General features: G+C 47.7%; 1 protein-coding gene across 3 annotated transcripts in view; it reads left to right on the top strand.

Annotated features, from left to right (window-relative positions):
- ITGB1 (integrin subunit beta 1) overlaps positions 1-26,943 on the top strand; it is a 234,339-nt gene that overhangs the window by 76,714 nt on the left and 130,682 nt on the right. For all 3 annotated transcript variants that reach the window (XM_033931504.1, XM_033931506.1, XM_033931505.1), the window contains 3 exons: positions 4,322-4,492; positions 6,300-6,538; positions 18,021-18,176. In XM_033931504.1, the coding sequence (XP_033787395.1) occupies positions 4,322-4,492; positions 6,300-6,538; positions 18,021-18,176 (566 nt within the window). The remainder of the gene's footprint in view (positions 1-4,321; positions 4,493-6,299; positions 6,539-18,020; positions 18,177-26,943) is intronic.

Below are 26,943 nucleotides of genomic sequence, written 5' to 3'. Positions count from 1 at the left end.
GGAAAAAGGGTTAGCTCATTAAGAGGGTCTTTTACTAAGGTGCGCTAGCTAATTTAGCGCGTGCTAAATGCTAACGCGTCCATAGAATATAATGGACATGTTAGCACACCTAAGTAAAAGACCCCATAATTGAAAAAATGCAGTTGAAAAAGGAAGGATATCTGGAATACCATCCAAAAAAAGGAGTAACAGATAATAAATAGGTGAATTGATATTTTATGTAATGGAAGTACAGTAGTGGTAGTGTGACCCCAAACCACTTGGATTTTGCTCCTTCCAGCTACCATCCAGGTGCTAGGGAGATCTGCCTGCTAGGTAGCACATGCCATCAGGTGAGTGTTAACACAACTTCATAGGTTTTGGGGGGGGGGGGGTCCTATGATTCTGCTGACTTCCCTCCATGATGCTAAATCTTCCTACAATTCCCCCGTTGCAAACCACTGCATACCACCAGACCACACTGCCTATTTTCTGCTTTCATTACCTCACCAGCCATTTGTATTTTTACTTTTCCATCTCTCAAACTTCAATATTTTCTTCCCTTCATTCAACCACTTCTTGTCTGAGTGTATCTTGTCTTCGTCACTTGTTATGCCTCCCCTTCTCTAATCCATACTCTCTTGCTCTTTCTTTGCTGCAGTTATCATTCCCAATCCTGGTCTTCCAAATCAGTTCTCACCCTACCTCTGCAGGTTAAACCACAACCTCTTCAATCTTATTTCTTTTCCTCCCTCTTCTTTCCCTTTCTTATGTACCCTGTTGAATGTTTACTCTGCATTCGCAACCTCTTTACCTCATACTCTCCATCATCTTGCTTTAAGATTCTAAGATCTGCAAAAGTTGGAAGAATGGTCTAAATGTTTGACAACTAAAATTCAGTGCAAAGAAGTGCAGTGTGATGCATTTGGGGAGTAGAAACCTGAGGGAGCCATACGTGCTGGGATGTGAGAGGCTAATATGCACAGATGGGGAGAGGGACCTTGGAGTGATAGTGTCTGAGGATCTGAAGGCAGCAAAACAGTGTGAAAAGGATACGGGACTGTATAGAGAGAGGAATAATCACCTGAAGAAAGGAGGTGTTGATGCCCCTGTACGTGTTGTTGGTGAGGCCCCACTTGGAGCATTTTGTTCAATTTTGGAAGCCTCTGAGTTTGGTTCAACACAAACCTGTGACCAGCTCATTATCTAGCTGTGTCCCTCCTTTCAACCCTAAATCAAGCATTTAAAGAGATCCAAAAAGCTTATAACCGACATTTTTTTTTTCTCTTTTCTGAAGATTTATTTTTACTTTTTCTTTACCCTACCTTACACATAGTGCTCACATAGCCATGCCTCTCATAAGTGATCTCTCCCTGGTAAGTCCATATTACCAATCTACTGTCACCTTTATCTTATGAGGCTAGCCACCGCTGTCTCACAAGCCTCACAAATCTGACTTGTATCACCAACCCGGGCCTAGAAAACTCCTATATTCAAGATAAATCTCATTGTCCACTAAGGAGGTGCCTAGTGTCCACTTCTTCCCCTTCCTCCATGACTCCTGTGCACCAACTAACCGCCCCCCCCATGCCATGCACTCTGATTTTAACACTTTACCTTCTTTTCAGCCCTAGAGCTTTAACACTTTCTCCCTCTCATTCACCATGGTGCAATCCCAATTCCAGTTCTCCCATCCAGCCCTCACCCTACTCATGTGGGTCACATCGCATTGTAATTAATCTTATTTCTGTTCCTCTCCCCTTTCTCTTTGCCTTTCTCATGTGCCTGTGGAATGTCTACTCTGTCTCAAACAAACTTACCTTCATCCATGTTGTCTTTATCTCTCAAACTCATATCTGCTCTGTCTCCAACAAACTCTCTACCTGCTAGCATTAACTGAGACCTAGATTTGCATAAGAACATAAGAATTGCCATACTGGGACAGACCGAAGGTCCATCAAGCCTGTTTCCAACAGTGGCCAACACAGGTCCCAAGTACTTAGCTAGATCCCAAGTAGTAAAACAGATTTTATGCTGCTTAGCCAGGAGAAATCCACTTCTTCTTCCTAGGATATCTCAGTAATGGCCTATGGATTTCTCGTTTAGGAAATTGTCCAAACCTTTTTAAACCCTGCTAAGCTGATTTTGCAACATTCTCCATCAACGAATAATGGAGTTTAATTATATGTGTGAAGAAATATTTTCTCTACTTTACTTTAAATCTACTATTTAGTAGCTCCAATGTATGCAGATTGTCCACAGGAGTGCAGGTAGCGGATGTTAGGAGTCAGCCAGGGCTGGGGTTTGGTGGGCCTTACAGGAAGTGGGAGTATCTAGAGCAGAGAAGAGAATGTATGGAATGGTGTTATAGGAGGAGACGGCTTCATTGACAGCCCTGTGTGATATAGTAGTTGAAGGGAGGGATGAGACAGTGGTAGAGAGGGTGTCAGAGTCAATAGCCTGAAGGTTCCTAAATGTATAGGTAGTGATTGGTCGTGTCTGGGGAGGAGGGTGATGAGTTGTGAAGATTAACAGATGATGGTCAAAAAGGGGGAAAGTTGAGGTGCAGAATTTGGTGGTAGAGCAGTTGGAGGAAGAGTCAAGGTCAAGGCAAGGGCCATTCTGGTACGTATGGGTGGTGGAGCACACCTGGAGATTGAATGAAGATGTTAAGAGCAAGGAACCTGAAGTCTAGGAGTCAAGAGGGGTCATCAACATGGATGTTGATGTCACCAAGGATGAGGGAAAGAGATGAGGATGTTAGAAAGGAGATCCTGGAGTCAGAGTCGGTGAGGAAAGTAGAGGACCTATCAGAGGGTCAGTAAATGATTTCTCCTCGAAGGGGTGGAGGAGCAAATAGATGGATGGCGTGGACTTCAAAGGAGGGAGATCAGAAGAAGGGGTTGATATCTACAAGATGGCAAGAGTAACAGCCCAACACCAGCTCCACAACCAACTGGGCGAGGTGTATGTAAGAAAAGGTAGCTTCTCTATGACATAGGGTGGCAGCTGAAGCTCCTTGTCCTGAAGAGGTGCTGTGAGGATCTAAGGGGAATAAAAACTCCATTGGAATATTTTACCTGCTGGCATTTAAACTTGGAAAAAGTAAAATTTGGGCTTCAGTAGGTTATTTCATTGACTTTCTCTTTTACCTTTTAGTTCAGTACTCTGCTTTATTCCAGGACAAGCAGGCAGCCTATTCTCACATGTGGGTGACGTCATCCATGGAGCCCGGATGCGACAGCCTCGCCAGCAGACTTGCTTGTAGAAAACTTAGAAGTTTCGAGTCTGCTGCACCGCTCATGCGCGAGTGCCTTCCTGCCTCACCACCCAATCATTGCAGTGTTCAAAAAAGGCTCTAAGAAACTTTCAATAAATAAAGTGCTAGCCTTAACAGCTATGCTAACACTGTGTTACTGTGTTTACAGTGTTAGCATAGCTGTTAAGGCTAGCACTTTATTGAAAGTTTCTTAGAGCCTTTTTTGAACACTGCAATGATTGGGTGGTGAGGCGGAGTAATCAGCCTTCATGTCTCTGAGCAGAGTTCTAAGTATAAAATAAGTCTCTTGAATATATAAATTACATTTCTTGATGATCCAGCAGTGACTTTATTTTGTTTCACTGACCACTTTAGTCACTCCATAATATCAACGGTTTGAATTGGTCACCCCTGTATATATTTTTTGACTTGCCCTGGATTGGTAGCATGGAATGTTGCTACTATTTGGGGGTTTGCCGGATATTTGTAACCTGGATTGGCCACCATGAAGATAGCATACTGGGCTAGATTGGACATTGGTCTGACCCAGTAAGGCTATTCTTATGTAACTTGCTTTAAACTACTAGTGAAAAGGCATGAGCTAAATCAAAAATCCCTCCTCATCCCTTGTAATTCTAATTCATTTGTATGATGTAAAATAATTCCTGCACTCATACTTGAAGTCTTGGGGAGATAATGTATGCTGCTAAGCTGCTGTTGGGATGGACAGACTGTGAGTACTCTGGGCTCCTTTTACAAAGGTGCGCTAGTGGTTTTAGCCCACGCTTAGCACATGCTAAAATGCCGCACGCGCTAGCCGCTATGCCTCCTTTTAAGCAGGTGGTAATTTTTCAGCTAGCGCGCACTAATCCTGTGCGTGCACTAAAAACGCTAGCACACCTTTGTAAAAGGAGCCCTATGATTTTATGATCTCCTTACTGATTGATGTATTGTACCCCAATTTCTGTATTTGAACTTGGTAGTAGATTTTAAGATGGCTTTGGAATTCATCTAATTATAATGTACATATTTTACTATTTGTACTTTTTTACATAGTTATGAAATTTGTCTGTTTTCATCCAGGAGAACCACAGACATTTCCATTAAAATTTAAGAGAGCAGAAGACTACCCAATAGATCTTTATTATCTTATGGACCTCTCTTTTTCTATGAAAGATGACCTGGAGAATGTAAAGCGTCTTGGTACTGATCTTATGAAAGAAATGAAGAAAATTACTTCAGATTTTAGGATTGGTAAGTGTGGGTTCTGGTGTGGGTTTTTCTTTTTAAAGCATTACAGTCAGAGGTCATTACTTTGTACAGTTGTACTGTTGTCATATGTAGAATAGGTAGTCATGTAATAACTTTTGCATTGACTTGATGAAGGGAGTTAGTAATTATTAGTCCATTAATTAACAACCGTCAAAGATGTGAAATAGCTTATAATTAAAAGTTTCCCATGGCAACATTTCTGGACAGAAAGAGTTTCTGTTCTAGAAAAGCTGGATAAACTGGTATCTTTTAGTCAATACATTCTACTTTCTTAATATTAGTGGGATATGAATTGACACTTGGTCTCTCTACACTGGAGAATTAATTGTGTGATTTCAAGTAAAGTTGTTGAGCTGTGAATATATAGTTTGAACAGTGAATAGAAGGCGGAGATGGCCAGGGGAGAGAAAAAGGCGACACCGATAGCTCTAAGTCAGGAGTGTCAAACTCAATCACATAAGGGGCCGAGATCCAACAGGCTGAGTCACGGGCTGAAGTTTTTATTAAGATACTTAGGGGTCCTTTTATTAAGGTACGCTAACCGATTTAACAACACTAAATGCACACCTTAATAAAAGGGCTCCTTAGTCTTATTAGAAGTATACGGTTATAACCTCCAACCCCACGCCAGCTCTGTGATGTAAACAAAATAAATAAAAAAGACTTTACCTCTCTCTTTTAGGTCCTAGTTCATGCCTGCTGTCTAATACCAGCTCTGGCAGGATACACATTTCAAATCTGACATATTGTAATCACAAAACAGAAAATAATATGCACGGACGGGGAGAGGGACCTTGGGGTGATAGTGTCCGAAGATCTAAAGGTGAAAAAACAGTGTGACAAGGCAGTGGCTGCTGCCATAAGGATGCTGGGCTGTATAAAGAAAGGCATAGTCAGTAGAAGGAAGAAGGTGTTGATGCCCCTGTACAGGTCATTGGTAAGGCCCCACTTGGAGTATTGTGTTCAATTTTGGAGACCGTATCTGGCGAAGAACATAAGAAGACTTGAGGCGGTCCAGAGGAGGGCGACGAAAATGATAGGAGGCTTGCGCCAGAAGATGTATGAGGAGAGACTGGAAGCCCTGAATATGTATACCCTAGAGGAAAGGAGAGACAGGGGAGATATGATTCAGACGTTCAAATACTTGAAGGGTATTAACGTAGAACAAAATCTTTTTCAGAGAAAGGAAAATGGTAAAACCAGAGGACATAATTTGAGGTTGAGGGGTGGTAGATTTAAAGGCAATGTTAGGAAATTCTACTTTACGGAGAGGGTGATGCTTGCCTGGAATGCGCTCCCGAGAGAGGTGGTGGAGAGTAAAACTGTGACTGAGTTCAAAGAAGCGTGGGATGAACACAAAGGATCTAGAATCAGAAAATAAGATTAAATATTAAACTAAGGCCAGTACTGGGCAAACTTGCACGGTCTGTGTCTGTATATGGCCGTTTGGTGGAGGATGGGCTGGGAAGGGCTTCACTGGCTGGTAGGGTGTAGATGGGCTAGAGTAAGTCTTAACAGAGATTTCGGCAGTTGGAACCCAAGCACAGTACAGGGTAAAGCTTTGGATTCTTGCCCAGAAATAGCTAAGAAGAAAAAATAAAAAAATTTAAATTGAATCAGGTTGGGCAGACTGGATGGACCATTCGGGTCTTTATCTGCCGTCATCTACTATGTTTCTATAAAAAATTTATTTTTTCTACCTTTTGTTGTAACAGAGATAATGTGAATGCATTTAAATAAAATTATATCTTTTTACTCTGTCACTTAATGGGATCTTACATTTTTACAGGCTTTGGTTCTTTTGTGGAGAAGACAGTCATGCCTTATATTAGTACCACTCCAGCTAAACTTAGAAATCCGTGCACTGGTGACCAAAACTGCTCAAGCCCTTTCAGCTACAAAAATGTACTCAATCTGACAGACAATGGGAATTTGTTCAATGACCTGGTCAGTAGACAACATATTTCAGGCAATTTGGATTCTCCTGAGGGTGGATTTGATGCTATAATGCAAGTTGCAGTTTGTGGAGTAAGTATTCTTTTACATAGTGTTTTACTAGTTAGAAAAGTTAATATTTTAAGTGTCTTTATTTCATGGTTCTATTTCATATATTCCATTTAGTTTTAAGTTTCAAATTTGTAATGTTGGCAGATTTTACTTTTAAAAACAGTCTGCATTTCAGATCAGTAAAGCATTAAAGCAATACCCTTACTGCTAATTTAGTAGGGGGAGCTTTCAGAAACTTGAAATACTGAATTTGGGGTTTTACATTAATTTCCCTATTCAGATCTGAGCACAAAATTAGTTATGTCAATTTGTGTTTTCTATGTTCAGAGGGCTTGCAGTAAGTTAGTATCTGAGGCAGCAGAAGACAAAGTGACTTGCCCAGGGTCACAAGGAGCATCACTGGGAGAAATAAACTTTGAGCTCTGGCTTCCTCGATTTTAGCCTGCTGCTCCTTTACTTAAATCAGAAATTAAATCTTAACATCACACTTATATAATTTCAGTTGGCAGTTGAAATTGCCAATCTTGTTACTGTTATTGGAAGTGAGGATATCTTACAATTGTACTGATAACTAATTTTCAGATATAATACTGTAGGGTACCCTTTATTATTTCTAAAACGATTTAGTGCCTTTCCAGGATCTTTTTACCTTTGGCCTATGGCCTAACTAAAAATTACCAGCAGAAATTTTCATGTGCTTCTCTACAGGTAATTTTTTGACTGGAAATGCATTCAGGTTTAAATAAGTAAGCCTACATGTATTCTTCTCTATCCTTCCTGGTTCTTCTCTACTCTCCCTAGGAACTCCTTGTCTACATATATTTGCACTGTTGATCACCATACACTAGTGCTGCCAGATTCAGGAAAAAAAAAATTCGATTCGATTCAGCCTATTGAATTGGTTTTTCGATTCGATTCGATTTTCCTGCCCAATTGGGTGGGGTTTTTTTTTTTTGTTTTTTTTTTCAATCATCCTGGTGGGTTTATTTTATAGCCTCTTCACCCCCTTTGCCTTCTCCTAACCACACTGGCGCTGTGGTGTAAACAAAATAAACAAACAAAAAAGACTTTTCCTCTCTGTTAAATCCTAGCTCACGTTTGTGGTCTAACACCAGCTCTGGCAGGATACACATTTCAAATCTGACATATTGTAATCACAAAACAGAAAATGAAATTAGTTTTTCTACCTTTTGTTGTCTGGTCATTATTCAAATTTTGTTGGTCTCAGGCTCTGGTAACTTGCTTGCCAGGGTCTCCTTCTTTCTTTTTTCTCCGTGCTAACCATCCATCTGCCATCTCTGTCCTCCCCTTCCATTTCCCTTCCCTCCACAGGAGGTCTGGCATCTTTCCTTTTTTTCAACTCCCTCCACAGATTCTTAACTACCCTTTCATCCAGCATTTCTCCCTCCTTCCCCACTACCCCAGGGTCCACCATCTCTTCCTTTCTTTTCCCAACTACCCTCCTATCCAGTATCTCTATCCCCTGCCCTCCACACCATCCCTTTTGTCCAACTTCTCTCCCTTTCTGTTCCTACCCTCCCTAAATCCCATTGTCCATCATCTCACTCCTTCTTTATTTTCAGACCCATTTCTTCCCCCCCTAAAGTCCAGCATATGCACGTCTCTTTGAACCCCCCTTCCTCTGTGTACTTCTACACCAGGACCCCCTCCCCTGAAGGTCTGTCCCTCCCTTAAAGGCCTGCATCCTACCCCTGAAGGCCTGCATCCCCCCCTTGAAGGCCTGTCCCCCCTTAAAGGTCTGCATCCCATCCCTGAAGGCCTGCCTGTCCCCTCCAAAGGCCTGTCCCATCCCCCACCCCCTACCCCGAAGGCCTGCTCATTCCCCCCCCCACCGGAAGGCCTGCATGTTCCCCCTGGCCTCCCACTGGTGTCCGGCTTCACCCTTGGCCTCCCCACACTGTTTACTTTCGAGATCGTGGTGCTAGCAATCTTTGTACTGCTTCAGAGCTGTTTCCTCTGCTGCGGTCCTGCCCCTTCTCTGATGTCAGAGGCAGGATCGCGGCAGAGGAAACAGCTCAGAAGCAGTGCAAAGACCTAGAAGGTAAACAGTTTGGGGAGGCCAGGGGGGGAAACAGGACGCCAGGGGGGGAAGCTGACAGCAGCACTTCCTGACTGACCCTCCCTCCTCACCTTCTAAAGCAGGTGCTGCAGCGGCCGGCCAGCAACAGCAGCTCTGCCGCTCCTGCTTTAGGGGGCCAAGGGGGAGGGTCAGCCGAATCGGGAAGCCGATTTTTATTTTGTTTGTTTTGAATCGATTCACCCGAAGTGAATCGGTGAACCGATTCAAATCGGGCAGCACTACCACACACGCTCTTGCCTGTACACAAGTTAACTAGAATTCAAACTCCCACATCTGCAGCTAGAATGTTTTATCCCAGCACAAGCAAGCAGTATATTCTCACATATGAGTGATGTCATCCACAGAGCCCCGGTATGGACAGCTGGTAAAGTGCTCTTGCACTTTAAGAACTTTAAAGTTTATGACTGACCACACCATGAATGCGTGAGTGCCTTCCCGCCCAACATAGTCACGCAGCTTCTCAGTTCTCAGTTTTCCACGGAGCTACAAAGCCGTTTGTAAAACGGTTTCTGTTTTGTTTTTGCCTTCCCACTTGTGTGTTCACTGTGTTTTCTTCTTATCCTATTCTTTTATTTTTGTTTAAAATTTTTTTTAAAAGAAGACTTTTTTTCCTTATTTTTGTCGAAGCCATTTTTGATGGTGGGACCTTTGCCTCCGCTTAGAGAATGACACGGGGAAAAAATCTGTCCCCGTCACTGCACCGTCCCCGGCCCACCATCTTCTGCACCGCCCCGTCACCACCGTTCCCTTCACCGCCCCGTCACCATCACCGCCATCCCTTTCACCGCCCCGTCACCGCCACTGCCATCCCATTCACCGCCCCGTCACCGTCCCCACAGCATCCATATAAGCCTCAGTACTGCGAAACACCATGAAGACAGAAGAGAGTCCTGCCACTACTACTACTACTGCACTGAGAATCTGTTTCAGTGCCTCTGCCCTGTAGTAAAAACAGAACATAAAATAAATCAATTGACTTGTCCTCCCTTGCAATGACGTGTCCCCCATGTTCATCTATAGCTCGAATCAGGTCAATTGTGCACATTAAAAATGCAGGAGGATCTGGAACGTGAGCGCAGGCAGGCAGTGATACAAAAACAGCAGACACCCGACCGATTGCAGTGTTCCGCCATCTCTCTCCCTCCATCTCACCTTAGATGTAGAGTATGCCGGCTTTCTTTTTCACCCAGCCGCACGTGCAGGTGCTCATTTGTTCAATATTCTCCTCTGACTCAACCGGAAACAAGAAGTTGTAAGAGAGGAGAAGATTGATCAACTCGAGCAGCCGCGCAAGCGCGACTTTTTGAACGTGTGCGGCTGGGCGAAAAAGAAAGCCGGCATACTCTACATCAGTGTTTTTCAACCTTTTTACACCCGTGAACCGGCAGAAATAAAATAATTATTTTGTGGACCGGCAAACTACTAGGACTAAAATTTTAAAACCCTGTTTCCGCCCCATCTCCGCAAGCTCGGTCACCTCAGTAACTATAGAAAAATAGACAAATATAGTGCAAAATATAGACAGCAGACATAAATTCTCCAAACTGACACTAAATTGAAAATAAAATCACTAAATTCTCCAAACTGATCACTAAATTGAAAATAAAATCATTTTTCCTACCTTTGCTGTCTGGTGATTGATTTCATGAGTCTCTGGTTGCATTTCCTTCTGTCTGTGTATCCTTTCTTTCATTTCTTTCTTTCTGCACTCAGGTCCAAGAATTGTCCCTTTCTATTCCCTCCCTCTTTCCTTCCTATGTCCTTAGTGCCCCCGGTGCCTCCTTCCCATGTCTTTAGTGCCCCAGTGCCTCCTTCCCATGTCCTTAGTGCCCCTTCCTGTCTTTAGTGCCTCCTCCTCATGTCTTTAGTGCCCCCAGTGCCTCCTTCCCATGTCCTTAGTGCCCCTTCCTGTCTTTAGTGCCCCCAGTGCCTCCTCCCCATGTCTTTAGTGCCCCAGTGCCTCCTTCCTATGTCTTTAGTGCCTCCTTCCTATGTCCCTCTCACTGCCTTCTACACTTTGTCCCACCCCCACCCCCGAATCCTGCCTGCCTACCTTTCTCCCTCCCTAGCCAAAGCCAGCCTGCTGCCTCCCTGCCGCTCAAAAAAAAAAAAAAAAAAAGCCTCCTTCCTTTTCCCCTGTTCTTACCGCCATGCTCATACTGCAGTGCAGCTACTAAAGCCGACAGGAAGTCTTTCCGACTCAATTCTGAAGTCGGAGAGGACGTTCTGGGCCAGCCAGGCAGCGATTGGCTGGCCCAGAACGTCCTCTCCGACGTCGGAAAGACTTCCTGTCGGCTTTAGTAGCTGCAGCGTGAGCATGGCGGTAAGAGCAGGGGAAAAGGAAGGAGGCTTTTTTTTTCTTCGCGCGGACCGGCAGAAATTCAACCGGTGGTAAGGAGGAGGGAGGGAGATGGCGAGGACCGCGCGATGCTTGATTGCCTCACTGCGGGGACAAGTCCATTCACCGCTCCATGGGGCGGTGAATGGCCTTGTCCTCGTCCCGCAGAAGCCACTATTTTTTCTTTCCCGTTTTGGCGGGTTACCCGCGGCTAAATGCGGCTAGCCGCGGGTAACCCGCCACCGTGTCATTCTCTACCTCCGCCTCAGCCTTTGGGGTTTGATTTGGCTGAGGCGGTTTCCCTTCTATGTCTCGCCCATTAACTGGCTTCAAAAAGTGAGGCAGGTGCTAGCGCACTATTTCACTAACTGACCCACATAAGTGGTATATTCAGTGCCTTGGCCCAGACCATCGTATGGACTCTTGTATGCACTTTTTGATACTTCAGAAGCGTTCCATAAGAAGCCGCTTGTTACAACAAAGACTTCTCTTCGTTATCATGGATACATCACAAATACCTTCGACACCGTCCAAGCCATCGACATCGAAAGCATTGCTATCATCTGAGGAAGCAGCTTCCATCTCGGTGTCGCAGACTATAGCTCAGTCACGTAAGCCAGCTAAGAAGTCACCAGCTTCCCAGACGGTGTTTCAGGCCACTAAAGTATCCAGTCTAGTCGTATCGGCCAAACACAGACCATTAATTTGTCTCGCTTCAACTTCGAGGGGTGCATCTTCATCTATGTCATCCTCTCCGGAGCGAGCCGTGGCGTCATTGATACTGGCGTCCAAGAAACAGGTGTTGGTGCAGGCTTTTAAAGAGAAGCTCGATGCTCTCTTTCAATTGGAGTTTGGGGATATGTTCCAACTTATCACCCCCATGTTGGCTCCTCCGGTACTGGCCCAGCCTGAGCGTCGCCCCCATGTGAGATGCAGATACTACCGCTGCCTCATCGGTACCGTGCCAATCTTGGCACCGATCATCATCATCATCGAGCCATGGTTATAGATACCGTTCTTCGAGGTTCTAATCTCCTTCCACAAAGCATCGATCTCCTTCTCGAAGGCATCCACATAGGAAGCCTCATTCTTCACCTCTTCCCAAGATCCACAGCAGAAGCAGCCTAGGCAACAGAGATACCAAATAAAAACTGCTTAAATACCTTCTAAAACTGAGTCATGTTTTAAAACCAATTCTGTTATGGTGCACCTTAGTGCATATTGTAACCATATAAAATTTAAACTCATCTCTGTGCAATCTAGTTTGGTTTATATGGGAGCCTCTGTATACAGAGAAGGGCAATAAAAATGATCAAAGGGATGGGACGACTTCCCTATGAAAAAAGTCTACAGCAGTTAGGGCTTTTTAGCCTGGAGAAGAGATGGCTCAGGAGAGCTATCATAGTTCTATAAAATACTGAGTGGCCCCAGAGTGATGGGCTGTGTCAGGAACTGGTTGAGTGGAAGATGACAGAGGGTAGTGGTCAGTGGAGATCGCTCTGAGGAAAGGGATGTTACCAGCGATGTGCCTCAAGGTTTCACATTAGTGACTTCTATTCCGCCAATACGTTGCAGTTCTAGGCGGATTACAAAAGAAGATAACTGGACATTTCCAGGAAAATTACAAATTAGGGTGGTTTACATGGTTGAAACTTTGATGGGAAATTTACAAGAGTGGGGATAGACATGGAGATGTATTATGATTTCTTGATAAATTTTTTTGAATAACGGGGTTTTGATTTCTTTTTGAAATTATTTGAAGTTGGTCATTGTTGTCAGCATGTTGGAGATGGGGTGATCAAGTTTCGCTGCTTGCGTTGCTAGTAGGTTGTCATACATCTTGGGCTGTGTACCTTTGATTGGGGGGGTGGGTAAATGGGGTCTGAGTTCTTCTTTGTCTGGTTGATTTGTTCCATTTAGGCAATTGATTAGATATGTGGGGGCAGTGCCATTCATTACTTTGAATAATAGACGGTAAAAATTGAATAATATTTGCGCTTTTATAGGTAGCCAGTGTGATCTAGGTATGCAGTGGTGATGTGGTCATATTTGTTTAGTGAATAGATCAGTCTGAGGGCTGTGTTTTGTATTGTCTATAATTGTTTTATCATGTTTGCGGGGCACGGCAGGTAGAGGATGTTGCAGTAGTCCAAAAGTCCTAGGACTAAGGATTGGACTATGAGCCTATATTGCTCTTTGTCGAAGAATTTTCTTATTTTTTGCAGGTTACGCATGACTATAAAGGCTTTCTGGATGGTCTTGTTGATTTGAACTTGCATGATACAGCATCTATCTATCATCACTCCAAGGAGTTTTAGGGTGGATTGTATTGGGTATTTGGTAGCGTTTATTTCTAATTCTGTTATGGATGGGGTTTTACCCTTTTCAAGCAATAGAAATTTTGTTTTATATGAGTTCAGCTTTAATTTGTGGTCTATCATCTATTTTTCCACTGCTTCTAGTGTTTTTTCAGTTTTTCTATTGAGGTGGGGGCTGGTGGGTTGAAGGGGAGGAGAATGGTGATGTCATATGTATAGCTGAATGATGTTACGTCTAGATCAGGGGTGTCAAAGTCCCTCCTTGAGGGCTGCAATTCAGTTGGATTTTCAGGATTTCCCCAATGAATATTCATGAGATCTATTAGCATACAATGAAAGCAGTGTATGCAAATAGATCTCATGCATATTCATTGGGGAAATCCTGAAAACCCAACTGGATTGTGGCCCTTGAAGAGGGACTTTGACACCCTGGTCTAGGATGGACCCAAGGGAGGCTATAAAGAGGTTGAAGAGCATTGGAGATAGTGGTGACCCTTGGGGAACACCACAGGGGTTAGACCAGGAGTCTGATTTAAGAAATCCTTGGAACCAGGCTTCTAGTATTTGTAGTAGTCTAGTATTTGTAGTATGGTGTGGTCTACCAGGTCAAATGCTGCGGAGAGATCAAGTTGAATTATTAACATCCTTCTGCCTTTGCTTAGATGCTGTCGGGCTATGTCTAGGAGAGTTCCTAGTAGTATCTCCGTGCTGTGGTTAGTTCTGAACCCAGATTGTGAGGGGTGAAGTAAGTTGTGTTCTTCCAGGTAGTTTGTGAGGTATTGTGCAATTAGGCCTTCTATTAGTTTAATGTATATTGATATTGAGGTGATGGGTCTATAGTTGGAGGGGGGATCTATTGAGCCTTTTTAGTCTTTTATCTTTGGGGTAATTATGATCTCGCCGAGGTTCTGTGGGAATATACCTTCTGTGAATGTAGTTTGTACCCATTGCATGAGTCGAGCTCTAAATTTGGGGGAGGCTGTTTTTAATCAGATATGTGGGGCAGTTATTCAGGTCGCATGCTGTTTGACAGTATTTTTTATAAAGTCGGTTCATGTCAGGTCACTGTACTGATGGGAAGTCGGTCCAGATCCTGTCTGCTGCAATGGCTTCTCGTGTTGCAGGGTATATTATTATCTCGTCAAGGTGGCTTGGGGTGTTGTTGAAGGTGGTCCTAATGGTAGTGATCTTGTTTTTGAAGTAGTCTGCTAGTTGGGTGACTGATGGTGGGTGATTTCCTTGTGCGGCTAGGTATGGTTTGGAATCTGTGAGGTTTTTTACTAGTTTGAATAATTTTTTTGTATCTTGAACTTCTAAGCCTACCTGTCATCCTTGGTCTGGAAGGTGGTCTTTTTCCCCACGAAGGGGGGATGCTTTTCTGGATGTAAGATGAGCAGTCTCCTATCAGATTTCTGGCTGAGTGGAGTTTCCTGGATAGTTGGTGAAGTCTGTGGGTTTCTGCCACAACTGGGATTGGGAATATGTAATTCCCTGCTGCTTTCCAATTTGTTAAGAGCAAGGAGAACAGCAGGAGGAGGTACATGAATTTTGTTGTGGAGTTGTGTTTTTGTTTGAGGAGAGATCCTGCAGCAGCCTAAGAGCTGAGCTGTTAGCTGCAGAGTGGGGTGCTCCGGGTAGTGCCAGCTTAGTGGGTTGGTTGAGGGGCTGGAGAGATGTTAGGAGGGTGATTGGAGGGGGTTGGAGGTGCCTTGGCATAAGTTGGGAAGGGTTATCAGTTGTGAAGGTCGTTGGGCTGTTGGTTCTGGTTGGGCTGGCTTGTGTCGTTCAAGGGCCACTCAGGGATTCTTCAAAGGCCTGAAAAGTCGGCTGATGGAGTTGAAGGGGTGGCTGCTGGAGCAGGGGGGGCGGAGCCAGGGTCCCGATTCAGCTTCTGGTGGCTGAGTCTGGTAGGGAAGATGGCGGCTCCCTTCCTCTCAACCCTGCTGGACAAGGAACTGCAGCTGTGTCCCTCGGAGGCCCTTTACAGGGCTGAAGAATCAGCTGCTGGAGCAGGGGGTTTAGCCAGGGTTCCGATGCGGCTTATGGCTGAGTCTGGTAGGGCAAGGAGGGAAGATGGTGGCTCCCTTCCTCTCAACCCTGCCGACAAGGAACAGCAGCGGTGTTCCCTCGGAGGCCCTTTACAGGGATGAAGAATCGGCTGCTGGAGCAGGGGGCGGAGCCAGGGTCTTGATGCGGCTTGTGGCGGCTGAGTCTGGTAGGGCAAGAAGGGAAGATGGCGGCTCCCTTCCTCTCAACCCTGCTTGACAGGAACTGCAGCAGTGCTCCCTCGAAGGCCCTTTACAGGGCTGAAAAATCGGCTGCTGGAGCAGGGGGCGGAGACAGGGTCCCAATGCGGCTTCTAGTGGCTGAGTCTGGTAGGGCAAGGAGGGAAGATGGTGGCTCCCTTCCTCTCAACCCTGCTGACAAGGAACTGCAGTGGTGTTCCCTCGGAGGCCCTTTACAGGGCTGAAGAATCGGCTGCTGGAGCAGGGGGCGGAGCCAGGGTCCCGATGCAGCTTGTGGCGGCTGAGTCTGGTGGGGCAAGAAGGGAAGATGGTGGCTCCCTTCCGCTCAACCCTGCTTGACAGGAACTGCTGCAATGCTCCCTCGAAGGCCCTTTACAGGGCTGAAGAATCAGCTGCTGGAGCAGGGGGTGGAGCCAGGGTTCCAATGCGGCTTGTGGCGGCTGAGTCTGGTAGGACAAGAAGGGAAGATGGCGGCTCCCTTCCTCTCAACCCTGTCGGACCAGAACAAGGTTCTGTTCTTGGGCCTGTTTTTAACGGTTCATAGACAACGGCGTGCCCGGACAATTGAGCACAGCGCGGAGGTGCGCGCCGCTCAAAATGACTGTTTTTAGGGGCTCCGACGGGGGATTTTGTTGGGGAACCCCCCCACTTTACTTAATAGACATCGCGCCGGCGTTATGGGGGGTTTGGGGGGTTGTACCCTCCACATTTTACTGTAAACTTAACTTTTCCCCTAAAAACAGGGAAAAAGTGAAGTTTTCAGTAAAATGTGGGGGGTTACAACCCCCCCAAACCCCACACAACGCGGCGCGATGTCTATTAAGTAAAGTGGTGGGGTTCCCCCCATGCCCCCCGTCGGAGCCCTAAAAACAGTCATTTTGAGTGGCGCGCGCCTCCGCGCTGCCCTCAATTGTCTGGGCGCGCCTTTGTCCCGGCGCGCTTTTGACCTGACACCGTTTTTAACATTTTTATAAGTGATATTACTAAAGGGCTGTCAGGTAAGATTTGCCTCTTTGCATATATAGTAAGGTGGCTCTAAAGATTTGAGAAAGATTGAAGCTGGGGCAGCATCCTGTTTGTAGGTTCTGTGTTTGGTCTTTGTCTTTACAACTTTACTTGAATGACATGGTAAAGTATAAATTTGAATGTAGATTCAGATTACCATATATACTCGAATATAGGATGAGATTTTTGGGCCAAAAAAATGGCCCCCAAATGGGGTCTTCCCCTATATTCGGGTCTTCCCCCGGTGACCACCTGAAACCTTCCTGGACTTCCTGCAGGCCTACCTTAGGCTGGAACAGGAGGGTTCCCTCCCGTCTGACACTAATAATTACCACCTTCCCTCCCTCCATCGCGTACCTGTTCCCTGGTGGTCCAGCGGTATATTCCTCCTGCCGATTGTGAAGCTAGTAGCCAGCGGTGCACCTGGCACGCAGGAGCGAGCTTTACGTGCTCCCAGCTGGCCCTGCACTGTTCCTTGACAGGCTGCTGCCAGTTCTCGTGGGGTTCGCGGTTCTCACGGCAGCCTATCAAGGAGCAGTGCAGGGCCGGCCAGGAGTACGAAAAGTTCGCTCCTGTGTGTCGGCATGGGTGCGCTGCTGGCTACTAGCTTCACAGTCGGCAGGAGGGATACACCGCTGGACCACCAGGGAACAGGTACGCGAAGGAGGGAAGGTGGTAAATATTAGTGTTGACTGGGGCAGGAGACAGGAGGGATCCCTTCTGTCCTGGCCTGCCACTAGGTGGTTTCAGTTAAGGGTAAGAGTTAATCTGCTGGCTGGGTTGAAGGGCAGAGGGGAGTACGGGACAAGAAAGCCATTGTGACATCACTGATCAGGTCGGCTCTTTTTAGTGGGAAGAGGGTACAGGGAAGGAAGGTGGGACAGGGTATAGAACTTGTCAGGGAGGGGGGATAGTGTTCAGAGCCTGGCAGGGTAGGGGACTTGGTTTAAAGCCTGGTAGGGAATGGGACTTCGTTCAGAGCCTTGCAGGGCAAGGAGGGAAGGGGGCTGGGTGCAGAACTTGGCAAGGGGGGGCACTGAGTGCAGAACCTGGCAGGGAGGGGGCAGAGTGCAGAACCTGGCAGGGGAGGGCATGAGGGTGGGAATACTGGGTGCAGATCCTGGCAGAGCATGGCACTTGAATATTAAGCCCCCATCTTATATTCGAGTCAACCATTTTCCCTCCTTTTTGAGGGGAAAAATGGGGGTTTCGACTTATATTCAGATTGACTATATTCGAGTATATACGGTATCTGTTTCAGCTTGCCATAAGTTTCTGGTGTAGTTGGATCTCGGTTTAGTAAATAAGTAAAAATTTCTGCTGAAATTTAGGAAGAAATGTAGTTTTGTATTTTCTAGTTTTTGTAATATTTGAGATAGCTGCCAATGTTTTCAGCTTCCTTTTATTGCCGCTCTGTTTTTGTATTGGTTTCTGAATATAGATATAAAATTTAGTCCTTCAGTTAAAAAATTAACTCAAATGTTTTTCTTCCAAGGAGCAAATTGGCTGGAGAAATGTTACCCGTTTATTGGTATTTTCCACTGACGCTGGATTCCATTTTGCTGGAGATGGTAAACTTGGTGGAATTGTTTTACCAAATGATGGAAGATGTCACCTTGTAAACAACATGTACACAATGAGCCATTACTATGTGAGTCTATGTTTACATATATGGAGACTACAAGGTTTAAATTTTAAAAATTGTATTTAAACTTGACAGTTTACAGGTGTATAGCTTTTTCCACAACCATTATTTACATTTTTTATAGGCAGCAGTAGGAAATGTTTTTAAAAAACATTTTTTTGCATCAAAGGGTAAAATTATAATTTTTATGCATTTTACTCTATTTAAAATTTTTTTTTCTTTTATTATCCCAGGACAAGCAGGCAGGTATTCTCACTAGTGGGTGATGTCATCAGACAGAGCCCCGGTACGGACGTCTCACAAGCACGTGTTGCTTGTAGAAACTTAAAGTTTCTAGATGCCCGCACCGCGCATGCGCCGGTGCCTTCCTACCCGGAGATCCGGGCGTGTCTCCTCAGTTCTTTCTTTTCCGCGGAGCTGAGAAGTTCAACTTCTTCATGCGCTAGCTGAATTCAGTTAAATTTGCCTTCCTTGTCCGCGTTTTCGTTTTCGTTTCTTTTAATTACTTTAACAGTTCTTTTTCTTTTTCAAAAAAAAAAAAAAGGAGAAGATTATTTCCTCCGGCGGGTCGAACGGGCCGGCCACGTGGCTCAGGCCCACGGGCTTCGACCTCGCGGCAGAGATTTTCCGGCCTATGTCCCGGCCAATCACCGGTTTTAAAAAGTGCAGCAAGTGCCAACGCGCGATTTCACTCACGGACCCTCACTGGCGCTGTTTGCAGTGTTTGGGCCCTGACCACATCCCGAAATCGTGCGGGCCTTGCTCTACCCTTACGGCACGCTCTTTCAAGCGGCGTTGCCTATTGTGGGAATCGATGTTCAAGATGGACGCAGCTAAGGATCCCTCAGCCTCCACTTCATCTGATACCTCCCCGGTGCGGGCGAAACCGGCATCGACTCCTCCTGCATCGAGTGCGGTGAAACCGGCATCGCTCGCCCCGACACCATCCACGAGCTCGACGTCGGTGCCTGCCCCGGTCTCCTCGGTTCAGGTACCTCTTCCTTCCACAGTGCCACCAATGGTCATCAAAGTGCCGAAAGCTACTAAGCAGAAGCACTCGACCTCGAAGGAGCGCGATGCCCGTGCAGGAGGACCCCCTTTCGGTGCGGATCCCTCCCTATCGGCTTCGCTACGGTCCGTGCTGGAAGCTCAATTCGTTGAGCTCATGCAGACCATCGGACCCGGGCTCATCGCTGCCATACAGGGTGACCTCCCGGTACCGGTCCAAAGGGGCGGTCCGCCCCCTCCCCCTCCCCCACACCGTTCGACCTCGACAACCGACGAGGACGAACGAGGGAGGGCGGCGATACCCACGCGGCAAGCCTCGCTTACCGACATGCCGCCATTAGAACCCATTACGCCTCCGCGCCAACATGGGACCAGACCTTCGATCGATACTCGAAGCCCTGGGCATAGTCAGGAAGAGTTCCTCCGTACTCCTTACCAGACTTGGGTAGCATCGCAGGAACCCGCATCGCAAACCCAGTGGCGATCCACTGCTTCCAGCCCTATCCACTTAGGGACCTCGGAAGACCATGCGATGCACAGACGATCCCGATCCCCGTCCCGCCACCGAGACGGGCACCGATCGAGACACTCATCCTGGCACTCCTCACGCTATTCGGAAGTGTCACCGCAGAAAAAACTGCAACGTAGGGGATACTCCTCATCAGAGGCGTCCCCTCCGAGGGGCCCAGAGTACGAGGAGACACCGGTGCCCGATTCTCCTTGTCACTCCCCGATGTCCACGGACCTGGAGGCCTCCTCCTCCGCCAGCCCGTCCCACAGACCGACGCTGGCGGAACAATTGTCCTTCTCATCATTCCTCCGACAAATGGCGGATGATCTGGATGTGACCCTTGACACGGGCTCCCGATACTCCAAAGAATATCTGGACACCATGCATTTACCTAACCCCCCAACGGAGTCGCTTCGGCTCCCCCTGCATAAATTGCTGGATCAGACCTTCATGCAGTGTTTCGAAACACCGTACTCCATACCGGCGATTCCCAGCAAACTCGATGCTCGATACCGCATCGTGCACCATAAAGGGTTCGAGGGCCCCCAACTCTCCCACCAATCCCTGCTGGTCGAGTCCTCCCTAAAACGCTCTCATCCCTCCCAGGTCTACGCCTCTGTACCGCCGGGCCGAGAGGGGAGAACGATGGACAAATTTGGTAGAAAATTCTACCAAAACTCCATGATGGCGTCACGGGTGCTAAACTACAACTTCTTTTTCTCTTCCTATTTGGAGTTCTTCTTGCCGGTGCTCCGCAAGTTCACTCCGTTCATAGACAACCAAGCTCGATTCGAGTTCGAGGAAGTGGTAGCCTCTCTCTCCCAATTACGCCTCCAGCTGATGCAATCCTCCTTCGATGCATTCGAACTCTCGGCACGCGCCGCCGCAAGCGCGGTAGCGATGCGTCGCCTGGCATGGCTCCGTACCATCGATATGGATCCCAACCTTCAGGACAGACTCGCCAACGTACCATGTGCTGGAGCTGACCTGTTCGATGAGTCTATCGAAACTGTTACCAAGAAGCTGTCGGATCATGAAAAATCCTTTCAATCCATCCTGCGGCCCAAACCCAAACCTCAACAGTCTCGACCTTCCAGGCCACCCCTGATTTACCAGCGGCGTTACATGCCCAGACAAACGCCTGCTGCGAGGCAGCCTGCGAAGAGACAACCTCCCCAGAAGTCTCAGCAAAAACCTCAGCCACCGGCCGTACCTAAGGCCCCCCAGCCCTTTTGACGCCCCCCCCGGGAGCATAACCTCGGCCTCTCCCATAGGGGGCCGCCTCCATCTTTTCTACCATCGATGGGAGGCCATAACTACGGACCTATGGGTCCTCACCATCATAAGAGAAGGATACTCTCTTCAATTCCACCGGGTCCCCCCGGACCATCCCCCAAGAGAGTATCCTTCAAGCTCGACGCAGACCGCCCTTCTTCTTCAGGAAGTCCAAACCTTACTCCAGCTTCGGGCTGTCGAGCCGGTCCCGTCAGACCAATTGAACCGAGGGTTTTACTCCCGGTACTTCCTCGTCCCGAAGAAAACGGGCGACCTGCGACCCATTTTAGACCTTCGGGCCCTCAACAAGTTCCTGGTCAAAGAGAAGTTTCGCATGCTGACTTTGGCTTCTCTATACCCCCTCCTCGAGCAGAACGACTGGTTATGCTCCCTGGATCTCAAGGAGGCCTACACTCACATCCCCATTCACCCGGCCTCCCGAAAGTTCCTCAGATTTCGGGTGGGAAATCTGCACCTACAGTATCGAGTGCTACCATTCGGCCTATCTTCGTCCCCCAGAGTCTTCACAAAGTGCCTGGTGGTAGTGGCCGCAGCACTCCGGGACAGGGGTCTACAGGTATTCCCATACCTCGACGACTGGCTCATCAAGGCCCCGTCAGCCCCAGAGGTCACTTCGGCGGCCGTGGCTACAACCTACTTCCTCCAGAATTTGGGCTTCGAGATCAACTTCTCCAAGTCTCATCTACAACCCACCCAGTCCCTCCCCTTCATCGGAGCGGTCCTGGACACCACCCGACTCCGAGCATTCCTACCTCGGCAACGCATGGAGTCTCTTCTTCATCTCTGCCAGTCGGTGTCGACTCGCCAAACCCTACCGGCGAGACAACTGATGGTGCTCCTGGGCCATATGGCCTCCACAGTACATGTGACACCCTTTGCCAGACTCCACCTCAGGATCCCCCAGTGGACCCTGGCATCACAGTGGAATCAGACATCCGATCCACTATCCAAACGCATCTTAGTCACACCTGCTCTTCGGCAGTCTCTACTTTGGTGGATGACCTCTTCGAATCTATCCAGAGGTTTGCTGATGCACTCTCCCCCCCATCAGAAAGTCCTCACGACCGATTCGTCGAATTACGCATGGGGGGCCCATCTGGAGGGTCTCCGCACCCAAGGATTCTGGACCAATGCGGAGAGACTACACCAAATCAATCTACTGGAACTCAGAGCCATCTTCAATGCGCTCCAAGCTTTCCAACACCTACTCCACGACATGGTAATCCTCATTCGCACAGACAATCAGGCCGCCATGTATTATATCAACAAGCAAGGAGGCACGGGCTCGGCCCTCCTTTGCCAGGAAGCTCTACGAGTCTGGGACTGGGCGGTGCGCCACAACACCCTACTCAGAGCAGTATACATCCAGGGGGAGAACAACGTCTTAGCAGACAAACTAAGCCGTCTGCTACAACCGCACGAATGGACTCTCCATTCCAGCCCCCTTCACCAAATCTTCACGCAATGGGGGACGCCTCAGATAGACCTCTTTGCGGCTCCCCACAACGCCAAACTGCCTCAGTTTTGCTCCAGGATTTACACTCCTCATCGCCTCGAGGCAGATGCTTTTCTACTGAACTGGGGGAAACGATTTCTATATGCGTTCCCACCATTCCCGCTGATCCAGAAGACTCTGGTCAAGCTGAAACTCGAACGGGCCACCATGATTCTAATAGCTCCTCGGTGGCCCAGACAACCTTGGTTCTCCCTCCTACTCCAACTCAGCAGCAGGGAACCAGTACCACTTCCAGTGTTTCCTTCACTACTTACTCAACATCAAGGATCACTACTTCATCCCAACCTGCAGTCTCTCCACCTGACAGCTTGGTTCCTCTCAACGTAACCCCTCACCAATTCTCACAAGAAGTGAGGGAGGTCTTGGAAGCTTCCAGGAAGCCCGCCACTCGACAATGCTACTCCCAGAAATGGACCAGATTCTCCTCATGGTGTGTTTCTAAGTCAAAGGAACCTCAGCGAGCTTCCTTATCCTCCGTGCTGGACTATTTCCTGCACCTATCTCAATCTGGGCTCAAGTCCACATCCATACGAGTCCACCTGAGCGCTATTGCGGCGTTCCACCAGCCTCTACAAGGGAAACCCCTCTCGGCCCATCCGGTGGTCGCCAGATTTATGAAAGGACTCTTCCATGTTAACCCTCCTCTCAAACCACCCCCAGTGGTTTGGGACCTCAATGTAGTCCTTTCCCACCTCATGAAGCCCCCGTTTGAACCACTCAACAGGGCCCCTCTGAAGTATCTCACCTGGAAAGTGCTTTTCCTTGTAGCCCTTACGTCCGCTCGCAGAGTCAGCGAACTCCAGGCATTGATGGCGGACCCACCATTCACAGTATTCCACCATGACAAGGTGGTCCTCCGCACTCACCCGAAATTCCTGCCTAAGGTGGTCTCCGAATTTCATCTCAACCAATCCATTGTACTTCCAGTATTCTTCCCTAAGCCTCATTCTCACCACGGAGAATCAGCCCTTCACACTCTAGACTGCAAACGTGCCTTGGCTTTCTACCTGGATCGCACCAAGCCACACAGATCCACTCCTCAACTTTTTGTCTCCTTCGATCCTAATAAGCTGGGAAGACCCATATCAAAGCGCACCATCTCTAATTGGATGGCGGCTTGTATCTCTTTCTGCTATGCCCAGGCTGGATTATCACTTCCTTGTAAGGTCACAGCCCATAAGGTCAGAGCAATGGCAGCCTCAGTAGCATTCCTCAGATCAACACCAATCGAGGAAATTTGCAAGGCTGCCACCTGGTCCTCGGTTCACACATTCACCTCACACTATTGTCTGGATACCCTCTCCAGACGGGATGGACAGTTTGGCCAAACAGTATTGAAAAATTTATTCTCTTAAGTCGCCAACTCCCCCTCCATCCCACTGAGGTTAGCTTGGAGGTCACCCACTAGTGAGAATACCTGCCTGCTTGTCCTGGGATAAAGCAATGTTACTTACCGTAACAGTTGTTATCCAGGGACAGCAGGCAGCTATTCTCACGTCCCACCCACCTCCCCTGGGTTGGCTTCTCAGGCTAGCTACCTGAACTGAGGAGACACGCCCGGATCTCCGGGTAGGAAGGCACCGGCGCATGCGCGGTGCGGGCATCTAGAAACTTTAAGTTTCTACAAGCAACACGTGCTTGTGAGACGTCCGTACCGGGGCTCTGTCTGATGACATCACCCACTAGTGAGAATAGCTGCCTGCTGTCCCTGGATAACAACTGTTACGGTAAGTAACATTGCTTTCTGGCATCTGGATTTTTTTTCCAAGTACTATTCAAAGGTCTTCTCTTTTTTCAAATAGTTAAAACAGTCTTAATACTTATGGAGCTCTTTTACAAAGCTTTGCGTGCACTGTCAAATGGCCCAGAGATATCAGATAGGACTCGTAGTATTTAGTGTATGCTATTGCTGCCTGATTCAGGAAAAAAAATTTGATTCGATTCAGCCTATTGAATCGATTTTTTGATTCAATTTTCCTGCCCAATTGGTTGGGATTTTTTTTTTTTGGGGGGGGGGGGGGGTTCCAAACATCCTGGTAGGTTTATTCTATAGCCTCTTCACCCCCTTTGCCCTCTCCTACTCACACTGGTGCTGTGGTAGCAAAATAAACAAAAAGCAATGTTACTTACCGTAACAGTTGTTATCCAGGGACAGCAGGCAGCTATTCTCACTAGTGGGTGATGTCATCCGACAGAGCCCCGATACGGACGTCTCACAAGCATGTCTTGCTTGAAGAAACTTAGAAGTTTCGAGATGCCCGCACCGCGCATGCGCCAGTACCTTCCCGCCCGATGGTCCGGGCGTGTCTCCTCAGTTCAGGTAGCTAGCTGAGAAGCCAACCCAGGGGAGGAGGGTGGGACGTGAGAATAGCTGCTTGCTGTCCCTGGATAACAACTTTACGGTAAGTAACATTGCTTTATCCCAGGACAAGCAGGCAGGTATTCTCACTAGTGGGTGACCTCCAAGCTAACCTCAATGGGATGGTGGGAGAGTTGGCAACTTAGGAGAATAAATTTTGTAACACTGTTTGGCCAAACTGTCCATCCCGTCTGGAGAAAGTATCCAGACAATAATGAGAGGTGAATATATGAACCGAGGACCAAGTAGCAGCCTTACAAATCTCCTCAATCGGTGTCGATCTGAGGAAGGCTACAGAGGTTGCCATTGCTCTGACCTTATGGGCTGTGACCTTACAGGGAAGGGATAATCCAGCCTGGGCATAGCAGAAAGAGATACAAGCCGCCATCCAGTTGGAGATGGTGCGCTTCGATACAGGTCGTCCCAACTTGTTTGGATCAAAGGAGACGAAAAGTTGAGGAGCAGTTCTGTGTGGTTTGGTGCGATCCAGGTAGAAAGCCAAAGCACGTTTACAGTCCAGAGTATGAAGAGCAGATTCTCCAGAATGAGGCTTTGGAAAAAACACTGGAAGTACAATAGATTGGTTGAGATGAAATTCAGAGACCACCTTAGGCAGGAATTTCGGATGAGTGCGAAGGACCACTTTGTCATGATGGAACACTGTGAAAGGTGGATCCGCCACTAAGGCCTGAAGCTCACTGACCCTGCGAGCAGATGTGAGGGCCACCAGAAAAACCACTTTCCAGGTGAGAAACTTAAGAGGAGCCTTGTTGAGAGGCTCAAAAGGAGGTTTCATAAGCAGAGAAAGGACAACATTGAGATCCCAAACCACTGGAGGAGGTTTGAGAGGAGGGTTGACATGAAAAAGTCCTTTCATAAATCTGGAAACCACAGGATGAGCAGAGAGAGGTTTCCCTTGTAGAGGCTGATGGAAAGCCGCAATAGCACTCAGGTGGACTCGTATAGATGTAGACTTGAGACCAGACTGAGACAGGTGTAGAAGATAGTCCAATACAGAGGATAGGGAGGCTCGCTGAGGCTCCTCGGAATTGGAAACACACCAGGAAGAAAATCTAGTCCATTTCTGGGAGTAGCATTGACGAGTAGCAGGCTTCCTGGAAGCCTCCAAGACATCCCTCACCGCCTGGGAAAACTGGTGAGGAGTTACGTTGAGAGGAACCAAGCTGTCAGGTGAAGAGACTGCAGGTTGGGATGAAGTAGAGATTCTTGATGTTGAGTAAGTAGTGAAGGAAACACTGGAAGAAGGACCGGCTCCCTGCTGCTGAGTTGAAGCAGAAGGGAGAACCAAGGTTGCCTGGGCCACCGAGGAGCTATCAGAATCATGGTGGCCTGGTCGGATCTCAACTTGACCAGAGTCTTTTGAATGAGAGGAAATGGAGGAAACGCATACAGAAAGCGATTCCCCCAATCCCCCAAACCACCCCTCATCTGCCTCGAGGCGATGAGGGGTGTAGATCCTGGAGCAAAACTGAGGCAGTTTGAAGTTGTGGGGGGCCGCAAAGAGGTCTATCTGAGGCGTCCCCCCATTGTGCAAAGATCTGATGAAGGGGGTTGGAATGGAGGGTCCATTCGTGAGGTTGGAGGAGACGACTCAAGTTGTCTGCCAAGATGTCCTTCCCCTGAATGTAGACAGCTTTGAGGAAGGCGTTGTGGCGAACCGCCCAATCCCAGACTCTGAGAGCTTCCTGGCAGAGGGAGGACGAGCCCGTGCCCCCTTGCTTGTTTACATAGTACATGGCGACCTGGTTGTCTGTGCGAATGAGGACCACCATGTCGTGAAGCAGATGTTGAAAAGCTTGAAGAGCATAGAAGATGGCCCTGAGCTCTAGAAGATTGATCTGATGGAGTCGGTCCGCATTGGTCCAGAATCCCTGAGTGCGAAGCCCATCCAGATGAGCCCCCCATGCATAGGTCGAGGAATCGGTTGTGAGAACCTTCTGGTGGGGAGGAGTGTGAAACAGCAAACCTCTGGATAGATTCGAAGAGGTCATCCACCAAAGTAGAGACTGCCGAAGAGCAGGAGTGACTACGATGTGTCGAGACAACGGTCGGACACCTGAGT

Source organism: Geotrypetes seraphini, chromosome 2, assembly GCF_902459505.1.
Source record: "Geotrypetes seraphini chromosome 2, aGeoSer1.1, whole genome shotgun sequence".
NCBI classification, from domain to species: Eukaryota; Metazoa; Chordata; class Amphibia; order Gymnophiona; family Dermophiidae; genus Geotrypetes; species Geotrypetes seraphini.
This window is presented reverse-complemented; position numbering and strand designations above follow the sequence as displayed.